Source organism: Colletotrichum navitas (genome assembly GCF_030913465.1).
Source record: "Colletotrichum navitas strain CBS 125086 chromosome Unknown LY79scaffold_22, whole genome shotgun sequence".
NCBI lineage: Eukaryota > Fungi > Ascomycota > Sordariomycetes > Glomerellales > Glomerellaceae > Colletotrichum > Colletotrichum navitas.
In genome coordinates this window covers 100547-123824 of record NW_026850568.1, presented here as the reverse complement: position 1 = coordinate 123824, position 23278 = coordinate 100547, and the positions used below count along the sequence as shown (strand labels likewise).

Here is a 23278-nt window from a genome sequence, read left to right as displayed (position 1 = left end):
GGACGCTCAACCCCGGAACTTCTTCTGCCCCTCAACTAGACCCACAGATGCCTTAGTGACGGCGATCCAGTCAGGGGAAAACTGCAGGGCCTCATCGAACGCCGGGATGGTCCCCAGGACGTTGGCATCGCTCCATTGGCATGCGATGGTCCCACTCAGTTCAGCCGACTTTCGAACGCGCAGATCTTCGGGAACGGCCCAGGCGTCAGAACCGCTGGATTTGGCTGGAACGCCAGCTGACACGGCCTTGGCTTGAATTGGTTCGACGTCGACTACCCAGGGGATTGACGCGTCTCTGCGCCAAAGGGTAAGCATTCGCACGCCTTGTTCGGTGGGCCGGCTGAAGATGGGGTCTATTCCAGCGCTGCCGCGGACATTGAACGACACCGGTGTGTCAAAGGCCAAATTGCAAACCTTTGACTCTGCCGCATCAATCCCGAACTCCAATTTGCTGCTCGAGTTCGAACGGCTAATGTTGACAGTCACGAGATTGGCGTACCTGTCCTTTGACGCATCGGCAGATAGGGCGTGGGTGAATTGGGGCAGATTTGGCATCACAGCCGCACCGTTGTATCGACAATCAGATGTCAACCCATACCCAGGTGTACAGTTGACGGGCTGGCCTGCTCCAGAGGGGAGCTCTGCAATCATCTTCCGAGTGTACTTCTCTAGGCCGGTGATGGAAATCACCGATGTCTTCTCGTCCAAGTCAACAGTCTGTTGGAACCTAACTTTCAGACGGTTTTCTGCGGAGAAGGGGAACGCGACCAGGTTGTAGATGAGAGTAACGAAGAAGACCAAAAGCAGGAACAGGGGGAGATAGAAGCTAGCCCTGTGGATGAAGGGCGTGGCAGGCAGAAGAATGATGATGCTAAACGCAGCGATTGCCGCGTATACTAGGATTGGGTCGTTGCCATCGGCGGCGGCCGAGTGGATCGCTGAGACGATGAAGAGGGCAATTTGAAGGAAAACAGTGATAATGATTGGGGCAAGCAGAAGGAGTTGGAAAAACCAGGTCCAGGAAGGAAGCTTGGCTGACCACTGCTGCTCGTGGTCATAAGGCTGCTGCTCCGTTTCCTTGTTCTCTTCTTCGTCAGGGGTTCTCATGATAGCTGAGAGCGAGCGTCTGTAGGTCGTAGCAAATGTCGTGCGGATGGTACCATTATTTCCATTCCCGTTCTCGCCACTCCTAAGAGGTGTAGTCTCTGTCGGCTCCTCTGCGACATCGTCTTCCACATGAGAGTGACGGGAGGATATCAGCGCATCCGAGTTGGGGACCTCGGATATGTTATCCCTAGTTTGCTGATCGTTGTGGGCGTTCCGCGCAAACTCCTTTTTGCTAGGAAGCGCGAAAAGATCGCAGAGACTGATGAATGCCGAAACGAAGACGGCGGAATGGAAGAATGCGAAGGGATAGCCCGAAGCTATCTTAAATCTGTCGGCAGCGGCAGTGACCACAACGAGGATGGCCCAGCTGATGACGAACAACCAGATGTGGGCGTACCCGCGCTGGAGGGCGCTCGGCCTGACAACGCTGGCGCCCTTTGCGATCGTCCAGAAAATAAGGAAAAACAGAGACAGGGTCATTGCCCATCTGTTGTCACGAATCAGTATATTGTCAGCACACAGAGTGAGGAAAATGTCATGACTTACACCGCGTAGGGGCTGCTGTAGATGATGTGAGGATTGACCCTTCTAATCAAAAGGGCCGAGAGAACCGTGATTGAGCCCGAAAGGACCAAAGCCAGGGGGAACCGGAAGAAGCCCTTCCAGCCTCCGATAGACACCGGTTCATCGTCCTCATCGGCCTTGACCTTGCGCGAGAAGAAATAGTACTTGTCTTTCCTAGAGAGAATATAGGTGACCAGAGCCAGAACCAGCGGAGAGACGATGAGAAGAGTCAGCGTCCAGGCAAACAGGCCTCGGAGCTCTAGGATGGCGAAGCCAGTTCCGAACATATCGAACCACACGCCGTCCGTGCCGGAACCGCTCGCAACCTTCTTCTTGTCTCCGTCATTTCTGTTACCGCTGAAATGGCCCGTGGTATGCTGGAGGTTGTCGACGGCCGCCAAACTGTTGGACAACATGTGCCACAAGCTTTCCTGCGACGCATGGCGGGTATCGTCCTGGTTCGTATGGTATCGTGCTCGGGGGCGATAAAATGCAATGTCTAGGCCGCGCTGGCCATAGGATTCAGTCCATACCTTATAGTCCGTCTCACTTCTGATGACACCGAGCTTGAATCCGTCTGCCGCGACGACAGAGCCAAAGGGGTGAGGCGCGCCTTCATAACCCTTGGTGACCTCCAGGTCCGTCGTTCGGAAAAGAATGGCACGTCCGCCGGCGCCAGCGCCCTCAAGATTCACAAACGAGGTGGTGAAGTAGTAAAGAGGGCTGTAGTGGTAGACTTTGGCTCCATACAGACCGTCTTCTTCGCCGTTGTTGAGCAGCAGTACGATTCCACGCATGGGCTGATAGCCAGGGGTGGTATAATGGTTGAGGATCTGCAGGATACTTACGCAACCCATGCCATCATCAGTCGCCCCGTAGCCAGAGGATACACTGTCGGTTCGTTAATAGCCAAAAGCTTATGGGCTGAAAAAAACATACGAGTCGTAGTGGGCATTGACGAGAACACCGCCCTGACCAATTTTGCGGGGATCGCGCTTGCCATTCCACCATTCGCCGTCTTCATCGAACGTGCCGCGAATGTAGACCAACTTGTTCGTGCCCTCAAAGTAGGTACCATAAGCGCCAGCTTGGTTGAAAGAGCCCGATGTGCCAAGATAGGTGGTGTTGGATATTGTGTCGTCAAAGATGGTAACTGCAGGTCCCTTTGAAGCGCGGCGTTGCAAGTCTCGTTTCGCGGGGGCGGGTGCATCACTGCGAGAATGCTTGGTTAGCAGTCATGCTCCATGCCACGAGGTAGCCATGCACGGCAAACACCTACTAAGCTTCCTGGGGCCAGATGACGCCGCCAGCATCCTTCTCTTTGGTGTACTCAACCTTGTTGCGAACCAGGATCTCCTCGATCCGCTTCATCAAGTACGCGCCCACCTCATCGTTGGCACGGCTGTTGTAAGGGTGGTACTTCCTGGTGATGTGCGTCAAGTCCTGCCAGGCCTCGGTTACGTTGAGCTGTGGATAAGGATTCTTGCTGCTGCTAGGGACAGCCGGGACAGACTCGTGTATCCATACGAGGGGGATCAGAAAAGCCGCGTAGACGACGATCAGCCAGAAAGTAACGGGGCCCGTCGTAAACCCAAAAGGGTTCTTGACAGCCATTGCGGCCGAGTGCTACGGTAGGCGGTCGGGTGAGTGTAGCGGCCCAGAGTGTCGTCCGTCACTGGGTTGCCGTTACTGGTTTATTGTTCAGGGATCGCGACGTTGAGGTCGATTGGACGCTGAGGAAGACTGCAGAAACAGACAGCTACGAGTCTAAGTGCTTAGTCGCCGAGTGTGGTGGCGGAAATGGCCGGGGTTCAGCTCAGCGGAGGGGTGCGCAGAGGGTGTATTGGGGGGCGTCCCTCAAAAGCCCAGATAAGGTCGGATAGTGAATGCTTGATACTGACTGATAAGAGATAGGTAGGAAGATAGGTGCTCTGTACAAGCTTTGGCCCGGGGACTGTTTAAAACTCCCACGGCAGGAGATGAAGGTAGCCGTTTCGCAGAAGAAACGAGCGAGCTCGGCGGCGGAGTCGGGAAGAGGTGAAGGGCAACAAGGTTGTGCTGACGGGTGACGGAGAAAGAGAGAGGGAAAGAGAAAGAAGAGGAGATGGGATGAAGAAGGCGTAAGGCGTCATACCAGATCTGGGACAGAATCAATGCTCCTTCCTGGCCGAGGATGATGCGCGCGCGACAAGGTGGCCCAAGCTTCTTGTCTACGGATACACTATCCGTAATGCGTCTACCCACTGTACTTACCCCACAACACAACCTGCACAGCCTACACAGCCTGCACGAAGAATGTCATCGATAGCGGAACTAACTCATGCAGCGGGAACTTGCGACTGGTTTCACCTTCACCACTCGACTCGCCAGCTGCTGCTGCTACTCACGCCGTCACCCAGAACTAGGCAGCTGACCATGGCACAAATCCGCCCCCTATGGACTCGGATCCAACTTCGAGAGGTGCACCGTCCCGAGCTCCATACCTAGGAGAGGGGGGTCACGATCGGCTTCACGTGGTACACGCTGAAATGAACATGAAATAGGATAAACTTCTTGCTACGTATAATGCACAAAGAAAGCCTATGGATTAGTGACCACTCAGTTCCCCGTCTATCATACAATTTGTTTGAGTTTGTGTGCTGTTTCTGGGTCTCTGTTTCCAAGTGAAGCGACACCCGGACCCGCCCTCATCAGCCCTGCAAACAGTTCTGGAATGCAAACGCTACATCGCACGTAGGTAGGTAGATAGGTAGGTAGGTAGGTACGAACACTTGTCCAACCCTGGAAGTCATGAAATGAATCCTTGGTTGTTAGTTGATCGTTAGTCTTCAACCTGTTCGAGCGAAAGCATGTCTTCAGAATCCACGTTAGTCCTAGGACCGTCCGCTCAAGTCCTAGAATCCAGATCAGGCACCAGGGGGGGGAGGTGGGGGGGCAGGTCGCTGGGAGGAGGAGGAGGTGCGTTGTCCGAGGGAGGCGGCGGCGGCGCACCACCGGCGTATTGCTGGATGAGTGCGTTGAGACCACCAGCCAGGCCCGGAGGAGCTCCGAGACCAGGACCACCTGGTGGAGGAGGAGGGATGCTCGGAGGTGCCGCCATGCCGGGCGGCGCGCCGTACCCGGGGTAGCCACCGTAGGCGGCATAGCCGTTCTGGGTTCCGGGGGGCTGGTGCCAAGGGGCAGCACCCGGAGCAGCGGGCGCGGCTGCCTGGCCACCATAGCCTCCTTGGCCGCCACCATAGTAGCTGTCACCACCGGCCTGCTCATCGCGGCGGTTGCGGTCGCGAGCCCATGGAGCGGCACCACCGCCGCCGCCGCCGCCGCCGCCGCCACCACCACCACTGTCGCGGTCGCGGTCATCGCGCGAGTCGTTGTTACGACTACGCCAGGGAGCAGGACCGCCGGTAGGGCCGCGCTGCCAGGGCCTCGCTTCGCCGCCACCGCCGCCGCCACCGCCGCCAGCACCAGGGCCGTTGTTGTAGGAACCAGGACCGGCTTCGATGCGTGCGGGGGCAGCACCGCTGGAGGAACCACCACCGAGTTCTTGCATAAGTTGCTGTAGCTGGGTTAGCGTTGTGTCATGGCGACAAAATGTGCTCAAGGTACATACCTCGTACTCGCGGTCGACGGCGTCTCCGCTCCCAATGCGGCCGACAGGACCTCTACCACTGCCGGGACCGTCGTTGCGCCAGCTAGCACCCTTCTGTCGGTCGGGGCAATCTCTGGCCATGTGTCCAGCGTTGCCACAGACACGGCAGATGATGCTGGCAGTGTAGTTTTGCCGCTCGGGACAGTCGTACTTGCGATGGCCGATCTGACCGCAGTTCTGGCAGGCCTGGTTTTCATCGTCGCGGAGGGTACCGTTGAGGGCAGCGAGCTCACGGAGCTGGTTACGCTTAAGCTCGTTCTGGCCTTCGGGTATGGAAGCAGCCTGGTAAAGACCACAGTTAGCAGTTGTAGGTGCAGGCGTTGTGGGGGAGGGGATACGTACCGTCTCAATGATATTGTGGATGAGCTTCTTGGCCTTGTTGACCTTTTCTTCCGTCTCCGCCATGATAAGGCAGTGGAGGTCTTCCTCCTGGTTGCTAGCGTGAGCTGCGTCCGACCGCCCCTTTCCTTCCTTGACGGAGCCCTTGCCACGAATGGCAATCTTGGCACCAGACTCTGACTCCATCTTCTTCAGGGTGTTGCCACGGGGTCCGATAAGTAAGCCAACTTTACGAGGAGAGCTAAGCGTTAGTACATGTATCAAGATGGTGAAGCAATTATGACGGTCCCGATCTCCAAACAAGGCCAGGTCTGACAAGACACCTGGAGGATGCATGACAAGCTTGGCCAGAGTCCAGGCAGGGGAACAAGGGAAACAAGAATTTTGGTTAGGAGGGTTAGAGGGTTAGCAATCATACTGAAGTTAATCTCTGGATAATCGTTAACAGGCACGTAGACTTTCTCTTGGGTCTTGGTGGGCCTGCGGTAGTCCTGTGGCGGGTGGTAGTTAGGGATGGTCTTCATGGCCTTCTCGATGAGCTTGTGACGCTCGTCTTCGAGGCGCTTGCGGTAGCGGTATTCGCGGGTGTTGATACGGCGACCATGGTTGTCGTATTGCGGAGGAGGAGAGGGGGATCTGGAGGAAGAGGGGACGGTCAGTAAAGGCATTGCGCGAAGCTGGAAAGGGGAGCAAGCACACCTGTCTCCATCCGCGGGGACGACGTCGTCAATGCGAAGCTTCTGGCTGATTTCCGTGATGCGAAGATGGAGGGTGTAGGCCTCCAACTGCTCGCCGGTCATGTTGGCCGTGATGGCAGTGGTCAACCCCATCAATCCCGCAGCCTTGTTCTCCGACGCGTCGCCCCAACGGTTTCGCTTCTTTCTGCGACGAGGGCCATCGGCATCGGTACCTAGACACACGCAAAGTCAGGATCTGATGGGCGCTGATGAGTGGCACAAGCGAGAGTGGACTTACGAGGCTCAGGGCTACGACCACGCTTCAACTCGCCATTGCCGTTGCTGTCGGGGGGGGCATCTTGGGGGTACTCCTCATCATCGCCACCAAAACGGCGCTTGCCCAGCGGGATGTTGTTGGAGCCCGTGATTCCCTGGCTTCTCCACGACATGTTGACTGTTGCGCGATGGCTATCAAGATGTCGGTATGGAGAGGATGGAGTGTGATGGCGATTTCGGGTTCGCGATGAAGGAGGAAATGGACTTTTATATGGGACTGGCAAGTTTAGGTAGAGCTGCAGAGGTACCGAGAAGAGTACCTACTGAACACAGAACATTGGCCTCAAGCTTTTTCGAGACCAGCTGCCACCAGCTGGCGAGGTCCGAGGCAGTGCCTACCACGTGATGTAAAACCGCAAAGTCAGCACCGCCAATTTAGGCTTTCAGGCTTTTTATACGCCAAAAAAAGAATTGCCACTCAAAGGAGAAAAAGCGAGTTGATTGGTCAACAAGTGGAAGGAAAATGCGACCCCACAAGCAAAATATGTGATCAGTGGGAGGCTTGAACTCCCGGCCTTGGCATTACACAACATTTCAGGTGAAATATTAGTACCACGCTCTAACCAACTGAGCTAACCGACCTGGACCTTCTTATTTGAAGTTGTAAGTGGAATTGCCCTCTGCACTCATGACCCCTTACCCCAACTGCGCGATTCAAATCTGACATGTTTCTGCCAACCTGTTCCTTGCCATTATCTCAACACAATGGGCGCGGCAAGATGCCAGATAAACTCATTAGATTACAATCAAGCCCGAATTTCAATGCTTTAACTTTGTTTATTAATCTCGCGATGGACCTTTGTCTCTGATACTGAGCTACCCAGTGTGGCCTCTCATTTCTTCGCCGCATCCTCCTGCATGCCCTTGAGGATCCACGCGGATGCAGCCTTAGCCTTCGCATCCAGCTCTTCATCACTCATGCTGTAATGGTCAAGCGCGGTATGGCGAGTGGGAATGTGACGACCCTGTTCGAAGCCAGGTCGCTCGGCGAGCTTCCACAGCCAGGCCTTGAGCGCGGGGAACTCTTCCAGGTCGACGCCCGCCCACTTGCTGGCCGCGACCCAGCCCCAGCAGGCAATGTCGGCGATGGTCACACGGTCGCCGACGAGGTAGCCGTGGGGGTTGGCCTTGATCTGGGTGTCCATCGTGCGGTATAGGCGGCGCGTCTCGTTGACGTAGCGGTCGATGCCGTACTGGATCTTCTCCGGGGCGTAGCCTGTAGGTGTCAGTCAGTATGTCGTTATTCATGGGCATGGCAGGCAGTGTTCTCACGCTTGAAGTGGTTGGCTTGTCTACAAATCTGTTAGCATCCTGCGTAAGCATCTCGGCTGGTAGGATACTCACCCCTGCATGGGGCCCAGGCCACCCATCTGCCAGTGCAGCTGCAGTTCTCGTTAGCGGCACGAATCTCTCGGTGCGTCTAAGTTGGCCGGCCATACCCAATTGTTCACCTCCCAGTACTCGCGAGAGCCGTAGGGGTAAGAAACCTTGTGGTCCTTGTCGTAGCGGTCGACCAAGTACTGCAGAATGCTGCCGGACTCGAAGAGACGGATGGGCTGGCCATCCTCGAAGGTATCCGTCAAGGCCGGAATACGTCCATTGGGGTTGATCTCAAGGAACCACGGCTCCTGTGGGTCGGTGCATCAGTGTGCGGGTTCAAGCCAGGGTCTGGATGTTTCCGACAAACCTTCTGGGTGTTTTTGGAAATGTCAATGGCGGTGACCTGGTAGTCAAGGCCGAGTTCCTCTAGGAGGATGGACACCTTGATACCGTTGGGGGTACCGGTGGTGTACAGGTGGATGTCGGTCTTGGTCTTGGCAGCCATGTTGATTATCTGTTTGCCTAATTGTGCGAGACGAGAGGTCATCAATGGGGATGGTGGATGTTGAAGGTTGTCGTCACAGACTCTGGACAGCTTCACAGAAGTGGCAATGGCAATGGAAATGGAGACTAAGGCCTGCCTCTCTCTAAATACTCATCAGGCAGCTTGAGCTTGGAGCTTCTTGCCCCATTATATCGACTAGGTAGGATAGGTGGACATTATCTTATTAATCCGGAAGGGAGGGGGGGACCCGCCTGGATGCCCGTGGAAGCTGCATCTAACTGTTGTTGCTTCCGTTCCGTCAGTGTGACCCCTCGTGACCCCTCCATCGCACGGCCGTGGCTCTGCGTGTTGCGACGAACAGGACGCGCGGGGCTTTTGCTTAGAAATCCGAAAAGGCATAAAAGTGTCGTCACCTCCCCCACGGTCAGGTTGCGGACTGTGGAGCCCCGCCCTGTACCTGTACTTGGTAGGTCTACCTAGGTACCTATTCAATATGAGTGAGAAGACTCCCAATGGCCTCAATGGCGTTTCCGAACACATGTGGCCATGATGCTCCTTACGGTTAATTGTCGTAAAGACATGGATTTTACATCATCCTCTGACAGCGCTCTGCTGGATCGGCACTGTTTGCTCCAACACCATCTATGCCGCCGGCCCGGCGCCGTATGTGGCCAAGCTTTGTGGCGCCCCGTCCCGTCGGCAACCATGCCCGCCCCATGTTAAAGCCGCCTTCATATGATGTGTACGGCGTTCTATTTGTGCTTCTCTCATCATTTCTTCTTGCTTTACGTGACGTCCGGCTGTTGAACATTGACGTGACTAAACATATTCCTACTTGTAAAGCATTAGGCCACTTAGGCGCCCGCTGAGTATTGTATAAAGTAGGCTCAAGTAACACACATGGTCTAGAGTAATCCATAGCATTATCTCCATGGTCACTCATGTCAACTGTCTTAACATCATCCAGAATAACACCATTGCATTTCGTAACCGAATAGAAAGGGATGTACACAAAACAGCCACGACATTGAGTACAGGGATGCCGGAATCCTCTCGCATATCCCGCATCCTCCGGCTGGCCCCGAGACAAACTACCCTGGCCATTGATCTCAGTCCCTTGTGGCTCTGTTTGCAACGGGGTGGTTCGTAGATTCTGAGGTTGCAAAACTGCTGCTCGAACAGCTGTGAGCTGTCCGACTCCGGATCAAGCGACGGGTGTTAAGCCAAAAGCCATTACAGAGCAGCAGCGACTGTGTCTGCATAAGGAGGCAAGTTCTGATCAATCCCAAAGTAGATATTATTCTGGAGCTGCTTCCACCGGCCCTTGCTGGCCTTAGTGCTCCTGCCGGTGGTGGTGCTTATGCTGCAGCATCTCCTCTTGTTACTACTCCTGTTACTGCTGCATCTGCTGGTTCTGCTGCTGCCGCTCCTTATGTCGCTCTCGAACCATTTGTTCTATTCCTTCTTATCGCACGGTCCGCTACTGCTACCATTCAATCTTTGCCGCGGTCGTTGAATACACGCGGGACGGCGGCGACGAAGACGGGGGACGGGATTGGAGAGCTGGCGGATGAATCGGAGGGGCGTACTCGTCATTGGCTCAGTTTGAAGAAAATGCCTGACCCTGGTCGTATATCACCTCATGCAGGTAGGCAGGTAGGTAGGCAGGCATCTGTCGGCAGGCTCACATAGAAAACGATGCTTGCACGAGAACCATCTTCGCAAAGTTGGTCTAACCCACACGGCGAGGCTAGAGCAGGGAGCAGCGACCTGAGCACATTGTGCTCAATCATTGTTAACCGTAGTTCCCTAGCGATTTCGTCATCCCTGTGCCTGCATGAGTTGATCTCGAGTGCGATGCCATACGGATCTCTCGGTCGAATGCCAAGAATCCTGCCCGCCGTCGAAAGGACAAGGACATGGGTGAGTCAAAGAGGCCGTTTACATCTTTCTAACAGTTGATACATGTACACAGACACGATCCAGCACCGCACCAGCCCACGCCCCGGCCATCATCTTGCTGCCGTGTCAACCCACTTCCACAGAGCCAAGAAATACATGCAATAAAATACCTCGAGTCTGACACCGGGACTCTTGTTGCTGCTGAACCAAAACCCAAACACCGGTCGGCGCCTGCCCAAAACTCCATATTTTCCGTATTTTGGTGTTTTCTTTTTTTCTTCTTCTCTGAAATGAGATGAGATATAATAGAGAGTCCTGTCATGCCTTCTATTCTCTGATGCCGATAGGGCTGCCTGCGTCGACAATCATCTGCTCGTCGATCCTCTTATCGGTCTCGCCCCATTCCACCCGCTTCCAGGTAGTGATGCGAGCCTCGTTGGTGTCGACCTCGAAAACGCGTATCCGGCGGTGGTACCCGCCGTAGCCTGCGTACCCGCCGAATCCCGCGCCACCGGCGTAGCACATCCAGAGCGCGGGCTTCTTCTCGCTGTCTAGAGAAAGGGAGCAGTAGTCGTTTACGTGGTCGCTGTTTTCCTGCATCAGTAAAGAGCTTCAAGATTGGCCGAGAGGAATGCAAAGAGAAGAAAACTTACTGGCCGCAGCTGACCATGACGACGCCCTGCTCAACCAGGGCATCCCGGAAGCCCGAGTTGTAGTTGGGTGCCGTGACACCCTCCTTCCACGAGCCCTTGAGGGCGAGTTCGGCATCTTTGTATTCAGGCAGTGGAATGTGTATAAAGGCCAGGTCCATGTGAACCTTGCTGTACTCCTTGTGCGTCTTCTTAAGACTGGTGGACGTCGTCTTGAACCAGTCGATTTGGTTCTGTTTGATCCAGTCATAGCCGTGGTACCTGCGCTCGTCTGGCGAATATGAGTGAGAATCCAGCATGTACAGTGTCAGTGCCGAGTGGTCCGATTTGCCCCTAGCAAAGACCTCGACGTAGTAGTTGCCGACGCCGTCAATGTCTTCGGGCCCGGCTTTGGCCAGGGAATACGGGAGGGACTCCAAGATCTGCATCTGGGCGGACCGAGGAAGCGATCCCTCATCGTCGTGGTTACCGAAGATTGAAACATAGGGAATCTTCAATTTGATCAGGATCTGGGCAATTTTGAAGATGGCCTGTCATTTGTTAGCTCGCGCCCCACCCCGTCCGTCCCAGCATCTCCAAACTCACCGACTGTGCATCGGGCGCGGTCTCTCCGTTGACCTGGTCTCCACTGAGCACGACCAAGTTAGGCTTCTCCTCGTTGAGGATCTTGCTGACGAAGTCGAGCGTTCTGGTGTCGGCCTCGCACACGCCGCCGTTGTGGCCCTCGGGCATGGCGTCGCGGCACTTTCCGACGCCAGTGCTGAGATGGAGATCGGCGAGCTGGACAATCTTGAAGCGGCCGTTTTCGGGGATCCGCGGTCGCGGCTTGTGGGGTTCCTTCTGGCTTCCTCTTCGCAGGGTGATGTGGGTGACGGGGACGTCCTGATTGGGAGGGAGGAGCAGGGCGGTGCCGGTGATCTCCCAGCCGTCGCGGGCCTCGACCGCATCGTCGCCGAAGAGCACGTCGATGCCGGTGACGGCCTTTTTGGAGTCGCTGTTCTTCTGGTTGGACGATCGCTTCACCCACAGGCCGTACGGCCGGCTCTCCCACCGCTCGTCCTCCTCGCCCTTCTTTGTCGTGGTCGGGTCGAGCCGTCCGACGGAGACGTCCATGACGACCTTGTCTTCTGGCAGCAGCTCATCTTCCTTCTTGCGTGCGACGTGTACGTATGCGCTCGTCGTCCATGACTTGCCCAGGTAAAGGTCCTTCTCGATCCGGTGCCACTTGTCGGTATCGAGGTTGCACGAGGAGAAGACGTTGAGGGTGGAGCATCTGGTCACTGTGATGTCGGTAATGATCAGGCCGTGGTGGTGCTGAGGCATGTAGTGGTGCATCGACTTGGGGAGGACTCGGAAGTTGCGGTCGAGGAAGAAGACGACGAGGAAGGTCAGCAGCGTTACCGCGGTGAGCTGGATTATCGTCCGTACCTAGGAAAAGGCATTGTCAGTGGGTCTTCCCAGGCTTGGATAGAGTCGGAGCACATGACTTACTATGCGTCGCGTCATGCTGGGCGACTTTTGAGGTTGTCGCAAGGCGGAGGGGAAAGAGGGTGTTCGTGGCGACTCGGGAGGGGAGAGTAGATGACGGAGGATGGGTTTTAAGGGAAGACAGACGAACACGAATAATCGGCTCGGACGAGCCTGATACAAGCTACTGTCTAGGCCATACCATGGCCCGCAGATGGGGTATACAAAAGCGAATAGTTGGTTGATTTGCGGGTGGCGCGGCGTGGGAGAGAGAGCCTTGTTGTCAGCTCGAAAGACAGCTCAACAGGGGCGACAGGGGGAGGAGGGTTTTGGGGAAAGTGAGCAAAAAAAACAGGCGCGAGAGGATCGTGTCGGCCGATACCTCGACGTTAGAGACCCGTTTGGGTGGAGCCGCCCTCGGAATCCGGGGTAGCAACCAACACCTTCGCTTTTCACAGAGGTACCAAGGTACGTTTGTTCGCCTGTGCTTGTCTTGCGCACTCAGTGGGCCGCAAGGGTATGTACGCAGTACGTAGTTACGATTAGGTTGTCAAGGTTTCATTTGCATCGCAAAGCTACAGTAGGATAGGGGGGATGATCGCTGGAGACGGAGAGGGGGGCGGAAGCGGAGAGCCATTTGGCACGTGCCATATGCCATATGGCCGTGGTGTGTGTGCCCCGGTGATTATGGTCTGCCGTCTGCCGCTTTTGCCGTTTGCCGTTTGCCGAGCAGGCTGCATCATGTCGAGTTGACACGGGCCGAGTTGCGACGGCAAAGCGGTCTGAGCGGTAGCCTCAACGTCAATGTCATGCGCATGCCATTATCGGTCGGCTTCTTTGTTCCATGTCGATTGTGTGTGTGTGTGTGTGTGTGTGCCGCCGGCCCGCCGCCGAATGTACGATGCATGCTGCCTGCGGAAGTGCCCGGGACGGCTCGGTCTGAAGCCTGTGAATACATACATACCTGCTGCAATGTACAGGCAACATCGGCACATATGGGTCCAGAACCATCCTCGTGTCCTCTCCTCGCTCAGTCAGTGTCACTCAGCACGCGACGAACGCGCGTCATTTACGAATTGAGTTTGGCACGCAGCCATACTCCCAGTCACTCGTAGCAATCGAGAGGGACGAGACGAAGGTACGACCAAGCCAACTCGCTTCGGGATGACAGAAGTATACATGTGCCGATCAAGTTGAACACCATTTGAGGTTTTGCTACCTAGTCCCTCAACAATCCAGTGACACCCAGCCATCATGAGCAGCTGCCACGATGAGCTTGGCTCGACTGCACACGCACAAGACTCTAACTATCTCATCGGCGCAACACGACTCCCTGAAAGTTTGGTCCATGTTTGGATATGGATATCAAGCAGCACAGTGTTGCTGTCACATAAAGTTTACTCGATGGCAAGAGGATTGTTGCCGCGAATCATGATTATATACCAACCCGGCTATTCTTACCTCGAACCTCTGCTACTTGGGAGTCGAGTCGAGTCGAGTTGACTGTACCCTCGACGGAGCCAGTTCCCTAAACGGGTACAACACACACAAAGACGGTTGTTCTTCGTCATCCAGAAGAACACATACATACACACTCGCATTCGTAGTTCGACGACACCCCGTCCCTTGACATGAGAAGAAACGCCATCTATCTCTCTTCTGACGAATGGAGACACAGCATCCGAAAAGAAGTGTCGTTGAGATTTCCTTGTTGCTTAGCCCCAGACCGATTCCATCATACCTATCAAGCAGCACTATATATTTCGCAAGTGCGCACCCAGACCCGATGAACTTGATGGAATACTGTCACTGTACCTACTTATGTACATAGTAGTGTCAAGGTAGCTAAATGCACGACAGCGACGCCACTCGACCGGCTCATCCATCCCTTTCGGACGCATTGTGGAGGCCCTGGTCCGTGCTTCCATACCTACTATGTACTATGTACCTGTATATTCGCTTAGCTGCACGAGCTTGGTAGGTACGTACCCACTCCTGTTCCAGCGAGGCGAGACGGGGAAGGCATGAAGGTAGTGTACATGTACCTGCCCTGCCTGCCTGCCTGCTTACCGCCCCAATTCCATTCCCCCAAGCTTGCTTATCTGTCGCCCTGTGAACCAAAGCAGCAACGACGCGCTTGAAAGATCGTCATAACCCCCCGACCGTGATCCATCAACCACCACAGCCCCCCTTCCCCTTCTCTCCGCCTGCCCCGTTCCGCCTCCCTGTCATCATCAATTTCTTCTCTGCAACCGCCTGCGCATCCCTTCTCGTCATTGTCGCATCCGAAACCATCCATCAAATCCAACAATCAATCACCCGCAGCCGCTCCATCGCATCTTCGCAGCAAACATGGCTACCGACTACAGTTCATTGAAGGTTCCCGAGCTCAAGAAGTTGCTCCAGGAGCGAGGTCTTCCCGCAACGGGCAACAAGCTGGACCTTGTCAACCGTCTCAAGGAGAACGATAAGCAGGCCGCGCCTGGTACGTCACCCGATTGATTCCAATTGCGCCCTCACCTTCATCGCAAGCTAACATGATCCCCCCCCGCCCAGCCACCGCAGAGGAGGACGAAATTGATTACAGTGACGACGAGCCCGCGCCCGCCAAGGCCCCTGAAGCCTCCAAGCCTGCCGCCGACGCGTCTGCCCCTACTACAGCTGAGCCCGCGGCTCCCGCCGCTGAAGCTGCGCCAGAGGCCGCCCCCGAGGCTGCGACAACCGCCGAAGGAGACGAGCCCGACAAGGCTGCAGAGACTGCCGTCGAGGCGCCAAAGGAGAACTTCGCCCTGAATCTCGATTCGACCGACGCCGCAGCAGAAGCCAAGAAGCGCGCCGACCGCGCCAAGCGCTTCGGCATCGACGAGGACGAGGAGGCCAAAAAGAAGGCCGAACGCGCGAAGAAGTTCGGTGTCGAGGTCGGCAGTGTCGCTGGTCTCGATTCCGCCCTACCCGAGAGGCGCCCCAAGCGCGGCCGTCCCGAACGCGCCGACGAGCAGCCCGGACGCAACTCCAAGCGACAGAGCACCGATGGTCGCGGACAACGCGGCAGGGGCAACAGGAACGGGCGTCCTGGTGGTCGTCAAGGCGGCGGCGATCGCGAACCTAGACGCAGCGCCGCCGTTGATCCTGCCGAGAAGGCGAAAATGGAGGCCAGAGCGAAGCGATTCGCCGCCTAGATGTGAGGTGCGCAACGCTATCTGGTGTGGGGTAAAGAAGGCCCCGACGATGGGTCTGTATAACTATGCCGGGGAAGAGGTGGAAGGCGTTTCGGCCCACGACGAATGGCTGGACAGACGCCGACGCAAGATTCGAAAACACAGCACACGTCCTCGGTCCAGGGACAACGAGGGCACAAACAAGTCGGGGCGACATCGACAACGCGCGTCTTCTCAACGAGATACTTCTTTGCAATAATGTCATAGAACCAAAAGTTTTTTTTTTTTTATTCCCAATGTTCCGGATACCTCATGGATCATTGGTATGGAGACGTGTGTGCGGGAAGCCGCCTGCACGCTTCCGAGTGCCCATGCACGAGAAACATATGCCATCAAAGGTCACATTTCGCCACCAGTGACCGGGGATTGTGTATACTCTCACATCATCATCTCGCAGGCATGTTCTGCTATGTACGGCTGGATGTCTTGCGAGCTAAATGGTTATCGATTTCTGTCTTGGACCGAGGATGCCAATCTTCTGAAAGAGCTTATGCGTCGAACCAGCGTATACGAGACTCTCTACGATGGAGGATCTATGACATCCCATACTCGGCAAGAAGGAAAAGAAAAGATAAACCATCCATTCGGCAGCGCAACCGTGCTCCAGTCTCCATCTACAGACACCTCTCTCTCGCCACGAATACACGAAGAGTCACCCGCTCCCCCTCATCCCTTTTCCGTTCGCCTTTCCAAGAGACTCTTCTACTCGTGAGTCATACTCGTACTCAGAGGGCTAGGTCAAAGCCACTATCAAGGTTCCCAACAAGCGACCTAGAGAACGTGGGAAATGTCTGCTAACGCAGACCACACAAACCGCCCCCATCCACTCCCTGCTTATTGCCGACCTCGTATCTTGTTTATCCCTGTATATACGATCTCCCGTAAAAAACACTGTAGTTCTCATCCCACCAAATTTCGACGGTCCAACAGCGCCTCTCATTTGGATATGAGCAACCTGCCGGTGCAATACAAACACGGAGAGGGAGAGAGACCCCACTCCCTCGGAAACCCAGCCCGAGAGACCTACAAACCTCCCGGATGGTCTCGTACATGAACCAAATCCTAGGCCCTCTGAATCTCAAAGGGCTGTCAGCCGCTTGCCCCCCCCCCCCCCCCCAATATTATCACACTCCTATAGAGCCACCCAAAAGGCCTCCCAAAAAGGACGATCAACAAGCTATGGAGGAGGAAACCTACGAGTCTGATCGTTCAATTCGCCGCGAAGAGGCGGCGAGAGAGAGCAGTATTGAGGGTACGAACGGCACAGCAGAAACAAAAGTCCCAAACCATCTAACCTCCATGTCGACTCAAGACCCTGAACCCCCACTCAAGAGGATGAGGAAAGTGATCAATCAATCGCTGCGACCAATGACGGAACTTGTTAGCGCCAAGCGCCAGTTGCGCGCGTGAAGCCGCCACGGGTAAGACGGGGTGATTAGACGAGCCAAGTGTAATTCAAGGCTGAAGCCTTATTGCACATACATGAAGAAAGAAGGCCTTGGTATATCACATTTGACAGCTTTCCGGCACTTTTATGCTTGGAAAACCTAACGGGGCTATCGAGTGCAACCCTTCATCACCTCGCCGCCCTCTGAGACCGGCGGCCCCCTCCATTGGCCAGTCTCCCGGCAGACCTGTACCAAGGCAGGGGACGTAAATGCACCCAGGTGGCGTCGATCTTGTCGCCTACCTGAGGCTCGCGGTCCTGGCACGACATGTCGTCCTTGGCGCCCAGGCGGTCGTTCCTCCCCGAAACCCCGGACGGGAGTCGAGATGGTGCCGCCAAAGCCGAGGTCGCCGATCCACGCCTGGAGCGGTCAGAGGTTGTATACCTGCGCGCCGAAGGCGCAGGAAGCGACCCAGGTGATGGTCCGCTGGATGATGGGGGCTGGCCCGCTGCTCGTCGCGTAAGAGCAGAAGACTGAGCATTGCAAGAACGTCGCTCACGTAGGCTAAGTTGCCGTTGGTCGTGTTCTAAAATGTGAAGTCGCTCGCAGAGCCCCCCGGAGGCGCGTGAGGGAACAAGTCGGGGGGCTGACGGGCACGGGGAGCGGCCGACTGTGAGGACGGCTGTGGTGGTCACGGCGGGCGCCGGTTTGAGCGATGACAGGAAGTCTTCATGGTGAACGAGCCGGGGTGCTTGGATTACGTTGATGGTGATCTGAAAGGCACTGAGAAGAAGGAGGAGGAGGACATGTGAGGGTATGAGGGTGGCGGTTGTCGTATAACCTATTAGATGTGAGTGAGAAGGTGGTTTTTGTAGCAGAATAGAGTGGCCATTTCGAGGACGGTCTCATAGTGAGTTGAGAGTCTTTGGCGGAAGACGAAGCCGGATCCAAAGCATCACAACCCCGAGCCCGCCCCCTCGGGTCACACACATTGTCGTCGTTTATGCGGAACGACGATACCATCACGACGACAACCTCTTGTCTGTGCTTGGAATTTAGGGGGGGGCGGGGGGTTCTGCCAGGTGGGGTTTTGCATCAACTTGGGGTCAAAGATAGAGAAAGAGAGAGAGAGAGAATGCCTCGGCGGAATGCGTGTGGGCACGGCCGGGACCGTCTTTGCATGCCTTGGCAAGCAAAGCTGAAGTCCTTCAGGTGGTAGCGGACTAGTCTGCTTGCCCCCAAATTGATCTGCCCCCCCTTCACCCTTCAGATATCGTGGTCCCGCGGGTCTTACTGCAGCCGGCGGCGGTTAAAAGTCGCCCGGACATTGAGCGTGCCGCGAGGCGTCTGGTCCGGCCGCGCTGCCTCGCAACTCGTTTCCTAAACCAAGACGCGGTGGTGTTTTCGGTTTTTTTTTTTTTTTTTGTATCTTGTTTCGCAACCAGGACGTTGTGATTAGGAATCGTGCCCCCAATCCCCAACTATGAAGAGGGACTTTTCCAGATGACAAAGCCGGACCGACGAGGCTGGCGGTGCCACATCAAGGTCGTCGCAGGCCCCGCGGCTTCCACCAAGGCCGTGAGAACTCGAGCGTCTCCGTCGTCATCCTGGATATCCGAATCAGCCTCATGGCCCGAGCGAGCGAGCGAGCGACCCGAGCCCCTTCTCCCTCGGGCGAAGAGGCGGGCGAAGTTGGTCGGCGCGTCTAAGTCACCAATGGAGCTTTGTTCGGTATCCCAGACCAGGTGTTAGATGTCTATTCGGCGCCGTTCGGCCGAGCCCTCCCCGATAACAAGCGGCGGGGGGTTTGGTGCATGTGGGGCCTCGCACTTTTGCAGACGCACGCCGACCGTTTGTGTGGAGACGGCAGGGCTTAGCGAGCCCGGTGCACGTATCCTCGCCGTCCGTACGCCGCCTTACACGTGTTACCCCCCACCCCCTTCCGTAACACATCGTACTCAAGAGGCATGCATGCATGTATGTATGCATTGTATGCATGTATACAAGCCAACTGACTGGACGAGACCCGAGGTAGGTAGGTGGCATCCGACCCGAGTCATGCGACACGTTTTCTACATCGTGCTTCACGAATACCATGAATCATGATGCATCGAGAACCGCCGAGATGGCCCAGCCCAGTCTGTTCCCCCCCTCGAGACTCCACTAGGTCCGTATATCCGTACATCGTCTTGCGTGTGCTGATGGTGAAGGCAGAATGTCATTGGCCGTCATTGGGTCAGCAAGGCTGCATGTACCGATGGCGAACGCAAGAAAGCCATTGGCTGCCACCGCGTCAGCGAGGATGGTGGGCGCAGAAAGTCATTGGCTGTTACTGCGTCAGCAAGGCTGCATGTAGACAACGAACTAATACCCGTAGAACACTTATACCTACACCGGCACCCCAGTTGCGTGCCTACGCACATGCTGCGGGAACGAGGGGTCCGACCCCTTGGGTACCTCTCCCGAAGGAGTCATATATCCCCTCCCCGCCCCCCTTCCCCCACCATATATTTCTAGCGCGCTGTTGAAACAGTGAAATGGACAGAGATTGAGGGGATAGTTGTGCTGGACTCCTTGTTGGCCGCGCTCCAAATCCATCCCCAAGCGCCCGCATAATGCCAGGGGTCGGGATTATATATCCGCGCTTGGCTGGGCCTGGCCTGGCCTGACCTGACCTGGCCTGTCGCGTATCCTTTACCAGCTTTGGCTACCAGGGCCAACAAGGTACGGAAAGATACGGCATCCGATTCACCCAATTCCTCCACCCCGGCCACCCGGTGCTTCATCGAACCCGTGATACGATCCTTCATCGAGGTGGTTGTCCCTCCCCTCCCCCCCCGGACACCTCGTAACAACCTCACTTGCCCCGAGCCCTGAGGCGGACCCGTACGCGGCAGTCCAGGTCAATAGAGCCAGACTCGTCGTCATTGGCAGACAACCGCTCGCTCTCTCGTATCCATGGCCCCCACCCCCACACTCGGCGGCCGAGTCTCTGGCGCTAGTACCGACGGGATTCGAGTCCGGCGGGCGGGGGCTTTGTTTGCCAGATACAATGCGGGCCTCGTCCGGGGTGACTTCCAGGATGCCTTTGCTGCCTCGCCGCGTACCACCCCCGCCGACGTCGAAATTGGCCTCAGTCTGACGCTCCGAAGGCCTCTTGCACTCCTAGCTTGCAATGGTTTGATTTGAATGAGGAGATGCACAAGGATAGCATGTCGGCAAAAGAGAAGAGGAGTTGAGTCATAGCAGATGCCCCATTCGTGTACACATGATTCATCCCCCATTATTGCCTGCCAACCGTAGAACCTGATAAGCAAAACGCCCAGTGACAATACAGAAATACAGCGTCATCCAATTATTTCCATTCGCTCCCACCAGTGCTCTGCAATCCATTCACAAAGGACATCCGTTCCACGCCAAAATCCAAGCCAAGTATGGTGCCATGTATAGCTCGTACCGCATCGTGACGGCCAAACCGCGCCAGGGAACTGGCCTCAGCTTACGCTTCAGCACATGACAATCATACATGGCCGCTAGAAGCCTCTTCATCTTGCGTGGGAAGCGTTAGCGCCTGTCGTCTTGTCGTCTGTCGAGGGCACATACTGTTGACTTGAGCTCTTGTCTTCCTTCTTCTTGCCGCTTTTCTTCTTGGAGGCATGTTTGCTTTGTCCTCTTGTCTCTATCCGAGGAAGGAGGCCGTCGAATATGACAGGTTGGTCGTAAGATTTGCTCCCGTCATCAGGAGAGGTGCCCTTGGAGCTGCTGCCGCCGCCGCCGTAGGAGTTGCTGGAGTCCATGTCGTTGCTCGATGTTCTCAGAGCTTCAATCTATATGGAGACCATTGTTACCAGTTGTTTCAGTGAATACTTGGATGGTTTTGACACGTACTGTAGTCTCTTGGAGCTTGCGAAGGAGGTCGTCAGCTTCTTGCGGGGTGTATCTTGTCTGGATGGGTGATGCTTGGGGAGATGAGGTGGAACTCGTAGAGTGTTGAAGACGCTGTTGCTCGTTCTTGCTCATTCTGAAGAAGATTCTGCGCTGGCTTTATATTTCCGTTCACGTACAGGCAGAAGCGAGGTTGTATCCGTCGCCGGTCTTCAAGGGCGCGCGGTTAGGTTGATGACGAAGGCACTTTGGATAGTTGAATATTCACCCTGCTGGGGCGAAGCTCGTAAGAAGGGGTGCCCAGAAGCGGAAGGCCTGACCCTCGCGGTATCCCTAATGACGTTTTGGTCGTATTCTAGACAGGGTCATAAGTTGGTATCGTTGGCTCGCATCCAGTCCACACCCCCGCCGCAAGGTATAAGGCAGGCAACCTAGGTTTTGCTGGGCACAGTCAATCAGGAACCTGCCTAACCATGATCCCCGGTTCTGTGGCTGCAATGTGTTACCCACGGGAAAGAACTTTGGCAGCTATAGGTGTAGAACGGTCAAGTTATGAACAATAACGTCTAGGAAGCCTGAGGCTGGCAGGCTGCGTCCGGGCCGCCCCCAAGCTGTCGACCTCACATCCATCGCGGGAGTGCTCCAATGCAGCGACCTGACCTTGCATCGACGTAGGGCTGACGCTTGGGCCAATATCGAGACCCGTATCCGGGCCCAGCTGATTGGAACAGAATCGTCTGTGTCTCTCCGTGTGCTCGTGGCAGCCGTCTAGATACCGTCCCAGGTTGGCTCGGGTCGACTTGGCCACGCCGTCATTCGCACAGAATGCGACCACTGCCGTCAACATAGACGCATCCACGCGCTTATCTTTATCGAACTAGTGTCCGAGTTCATCGAATGACACCATCTGCAAGCCGAAGCTTTGCCACCCGCCGGCATGAGTTGTTCTTGGCCTCAGCAATACGTTATACGGTCTCGTACCCAGTACGAGTATCCAACTACCTAGGGGAGCGTCACTGTCAGTTACATAGCCTTCTTCGTATCGGCCCAAAAGCATATGTGATGGGGGGGTTTGGGACTCTAAGCAGCCTCAGGCGGGCTTCTTTGAGGGGTTCCTTGCGCTTGTGAAGGATACGGCAGCCTGGAGGGGGAGAAAACATACCTCGCCGAAACCCAACCGACCTTGAAAGCCTTCGAACAAAGACTCATCAAAGTCGGCTAGGCAACAACTAAGCGCGCCCTTCTGTGGCAGCCATGGCGGGGGAATCTGATTGTCTGGCGGTGTTGTGTGTTTTCCCCCTCTCCCATGGCACGGCCACCCTTGGCCGGATCTCCTTTGCCCGTGAACCAGGGTAATGGGAATTGGCCATCCTTTCCGGCGGAATGAGGCCCACCGAAACGGCCGGGGGGTCCAGTTGGCCATGTCCAAGTCGTATCAGTAACGGGGGTGGATAAGCCGCCAAGCATTGGATTTTCCGATTCAGTCTTAGTGTCTTTGCTTGAATCGGTTTGCAGGGCTACTCAGGGCTGCTACTACTGCAATCTTGCTCATCCTTCGCAGGGCAAGTCACGACGTCACCAACGTCGCCAACGTCGCCAATTAGCGTGAGCTATTGTGCCATTGGCCCCTAGCTACTACTGCAAGCTGGCACAGCGTCTAAATGACTAGGTGACCTTGTCGACATGCCATCTCGTCAAGCGACCGGTCGTCAGGCCACTGAGTGGGGAGAGCCCGTCAAAAAGTCCTTGGCCAGAATGCCAAGATCAAAAGTCCATGATGTATTCCAGCCTCAGTACCTAGAGACACTCTCTTATTAGACACATGTAGAGCACAGGGGTGCTACAGCTCCAAGTCGACGATTGTGTGATCTGAGATGTAGCTCTGTGTACGGATACTGATCATGTCAGATGGGAGATTGTGCTTCTTCTTCTGCCTTGGCATTCGAACCAAGGACTTTGGACGGGCTATACCGAGTAGAGTGCAGGTACCTGGCCCGTATCCAAGTGCTTCGGGTAATCAATTGCACTTATACAAACAAAGTCGAAGCTTTTGCCTCTTAAAAGTGCACTGACAGCTCCGTCCATCAAGAGGGAAGTGTTAGTGTACGGGCTAAATACCCGCACTCGTGTAAGTAGGCGGGAGGATTGTCGACAGAATCGGCAAGAAATTCCAAATGCCCAGGGGTCTTCATCCTCACCCAAACGCTATTCGTCTTCCATTTGCCTGCGAGACAGGTGGCGCAACCCTGCCCTCGACCAGCCACAGCTCGT

At 55.6% G+C, this 23278-nt stretch overlaps 8 protein-coding genes and 1 non-coding gene across 9 annotated transcripts; 2 read left to right on the top strand and 7 right to left on the bottom strand.

Annotated features, from left to right (window-relative positions):
• Positions 1–6: 6 nt before the first annotated feature.
• Positions 7–3285, bottom strand: LY79DRAFT_589426 (putative zinc metalloprotease; the record flags this gene model as incomplete). Its single annotated transcript, XM_060561029.1, has 4 exons — positions 7–1594; positions 1654–2562; positions 2611–2883; positions 2951–3285. The coding sequence occupies 4 exons, from the start codon at positions 3283–3285 to the stop codon at positions 7–9; spliced, it is 3105 nt and encodes a 1034-aa protein (XP_060415215.1).
• A 906-nt stretch (positions 3286–4191) lies between these two features.
• LY79DRAFT_165370 (uncharacterized protein) lies at positions 4192–6128 on the bottom strand. The gene is made up of 2 exons (XM_060551178.1): positions 5282–6128; positions 4192–5227 (listed from the first exon to the last, which is right to left on the bottom strand). Exons 1-2 carry the CDS (start codon positions 5993–5995, stop codon positions 4559–4561), a joined length of 1383 nt encoding a protein of 460 aa, XP_060415214.1. The 5' UTR covers positions 5996–6128; the 3' UTR covers positions 4192–4558.
• A 1031-nt stretch (positions 6129–7159) lies between these two features.
• LY79DRAFT_t97 lies at positions 7160–7254 on the bottom strand. The gene has a single exon. It is a non-coding gene; the product is annotated as a tRNA-Ile (tRNA).
• Positions 7218–8835, bottom strand: LY79DRAFT_550440 (glutathione S-transferase domain-containing protein). Its single transcript, XM_060557569.1, has 5 exons — positions 8360–8835; positions 8112–8300; positions 8017–8054; positions 7945–7964; positions 7218–7888 (listed from the first exon to the last, which is right to left on the bottom strand). The coding sequence occupies exons 1-5, from the start codon at positions 8537–8539 to the stop codon at positions 7506–7508; spliced, it is 810 nt and encodes a 269-aa protein (XP_060415213.1). The 5' UTR covers positions 8540–8835; the 3' UTR covers positions 7218–7505.
• Positions 8836–10726: 1891 nt separating this feature from the next.
• LY79DRAFT_668895 (calcineurin-like phosphoesterase) lies at positions 10727–12555 on the bottom strand (the record flags this gene model as incomplete). The annotated part of the gene is made up of 4 exons (XM_060563578.1): positions 10727–10985; positions 11053–11579; positions 11635–12477; positions 12541–12555. 4 exons carry the CDS (start codon positions 12553–12555, stop codon positions 10727–10729), a joined length of 1644 nt encoding a protein of 547 aa, XP_060415212.1.
• Positions 12556–14868: 2313 nt separating this feature from the next.
• Positions 14869–15695, top strand: LY79DRAFT_668894 (uncharacterized protein; the record flags this gene model as incomplete). The annotated part of the gene is made up of 2 exons (XM_060563577.1): positions 14869–15001; positions 15073–15695. The coding sequence occupies 2 exons, from the start codon at positions 14869–14871 to the stop codon at positions 15693–15695; spliced, it is 756 nt and encodes a 251-aa protein (XP_060415211.1).
• A 145-nt stretch (positions 15696–15840) lies between these two features.
• On the top strand, positions 15841–16652 carry LY79DRAFT_165216 (uncharacterized protein). Its single transcript, XM_060551177.1, has one exon. It carries the CDS (start codon positions 15987–15989, stop codon positions 16530–16532), a length of 546 nt encoding a protein of 181 aa, XP_060415210.1. The 5' UTR covers positions 15841–15986; the 3' UTR covers positions 16533–16652.
• Positions 16653–19891: 3239 nt separating this feature from the next.
• On the bottom strand, positions 19892–20565 carry LY79DRAFT_165078 (uncharacterized protein). The gene has a single exon (XM_060551175.1). It carries the CDS (start codon positions 20404–20406, stop codon positions 20047–20049), a length of 360 nt encoding a protein of 119 aa, XP_060415209.1. The 5' UTR covers positions 20407–20565; the 3' UTR covers positions 19892–20046.
• LY79DRAFT_165103 (uncharacterized protein) lies at positions 20537–21551 on the bottom strand. The gene is made up of 2 exons (XM_060551176.1): positions 21011–21551; positions 20537–20949 (listed from the first exon to the last, which is right to left on the bottom strand). Exons 1-2 carry the CDS (start codon positions 21140–21142, stop codon positions 20668–20670), a joined length of 414 nt encoding a protein of 137 aa, XP_060415208.1. The 5' UTR covers positions 21143–21551; the 3' UTR covers positions 20537–20667.
• Positions 21552–23278: the final 1727 nt, after the last annotated feature.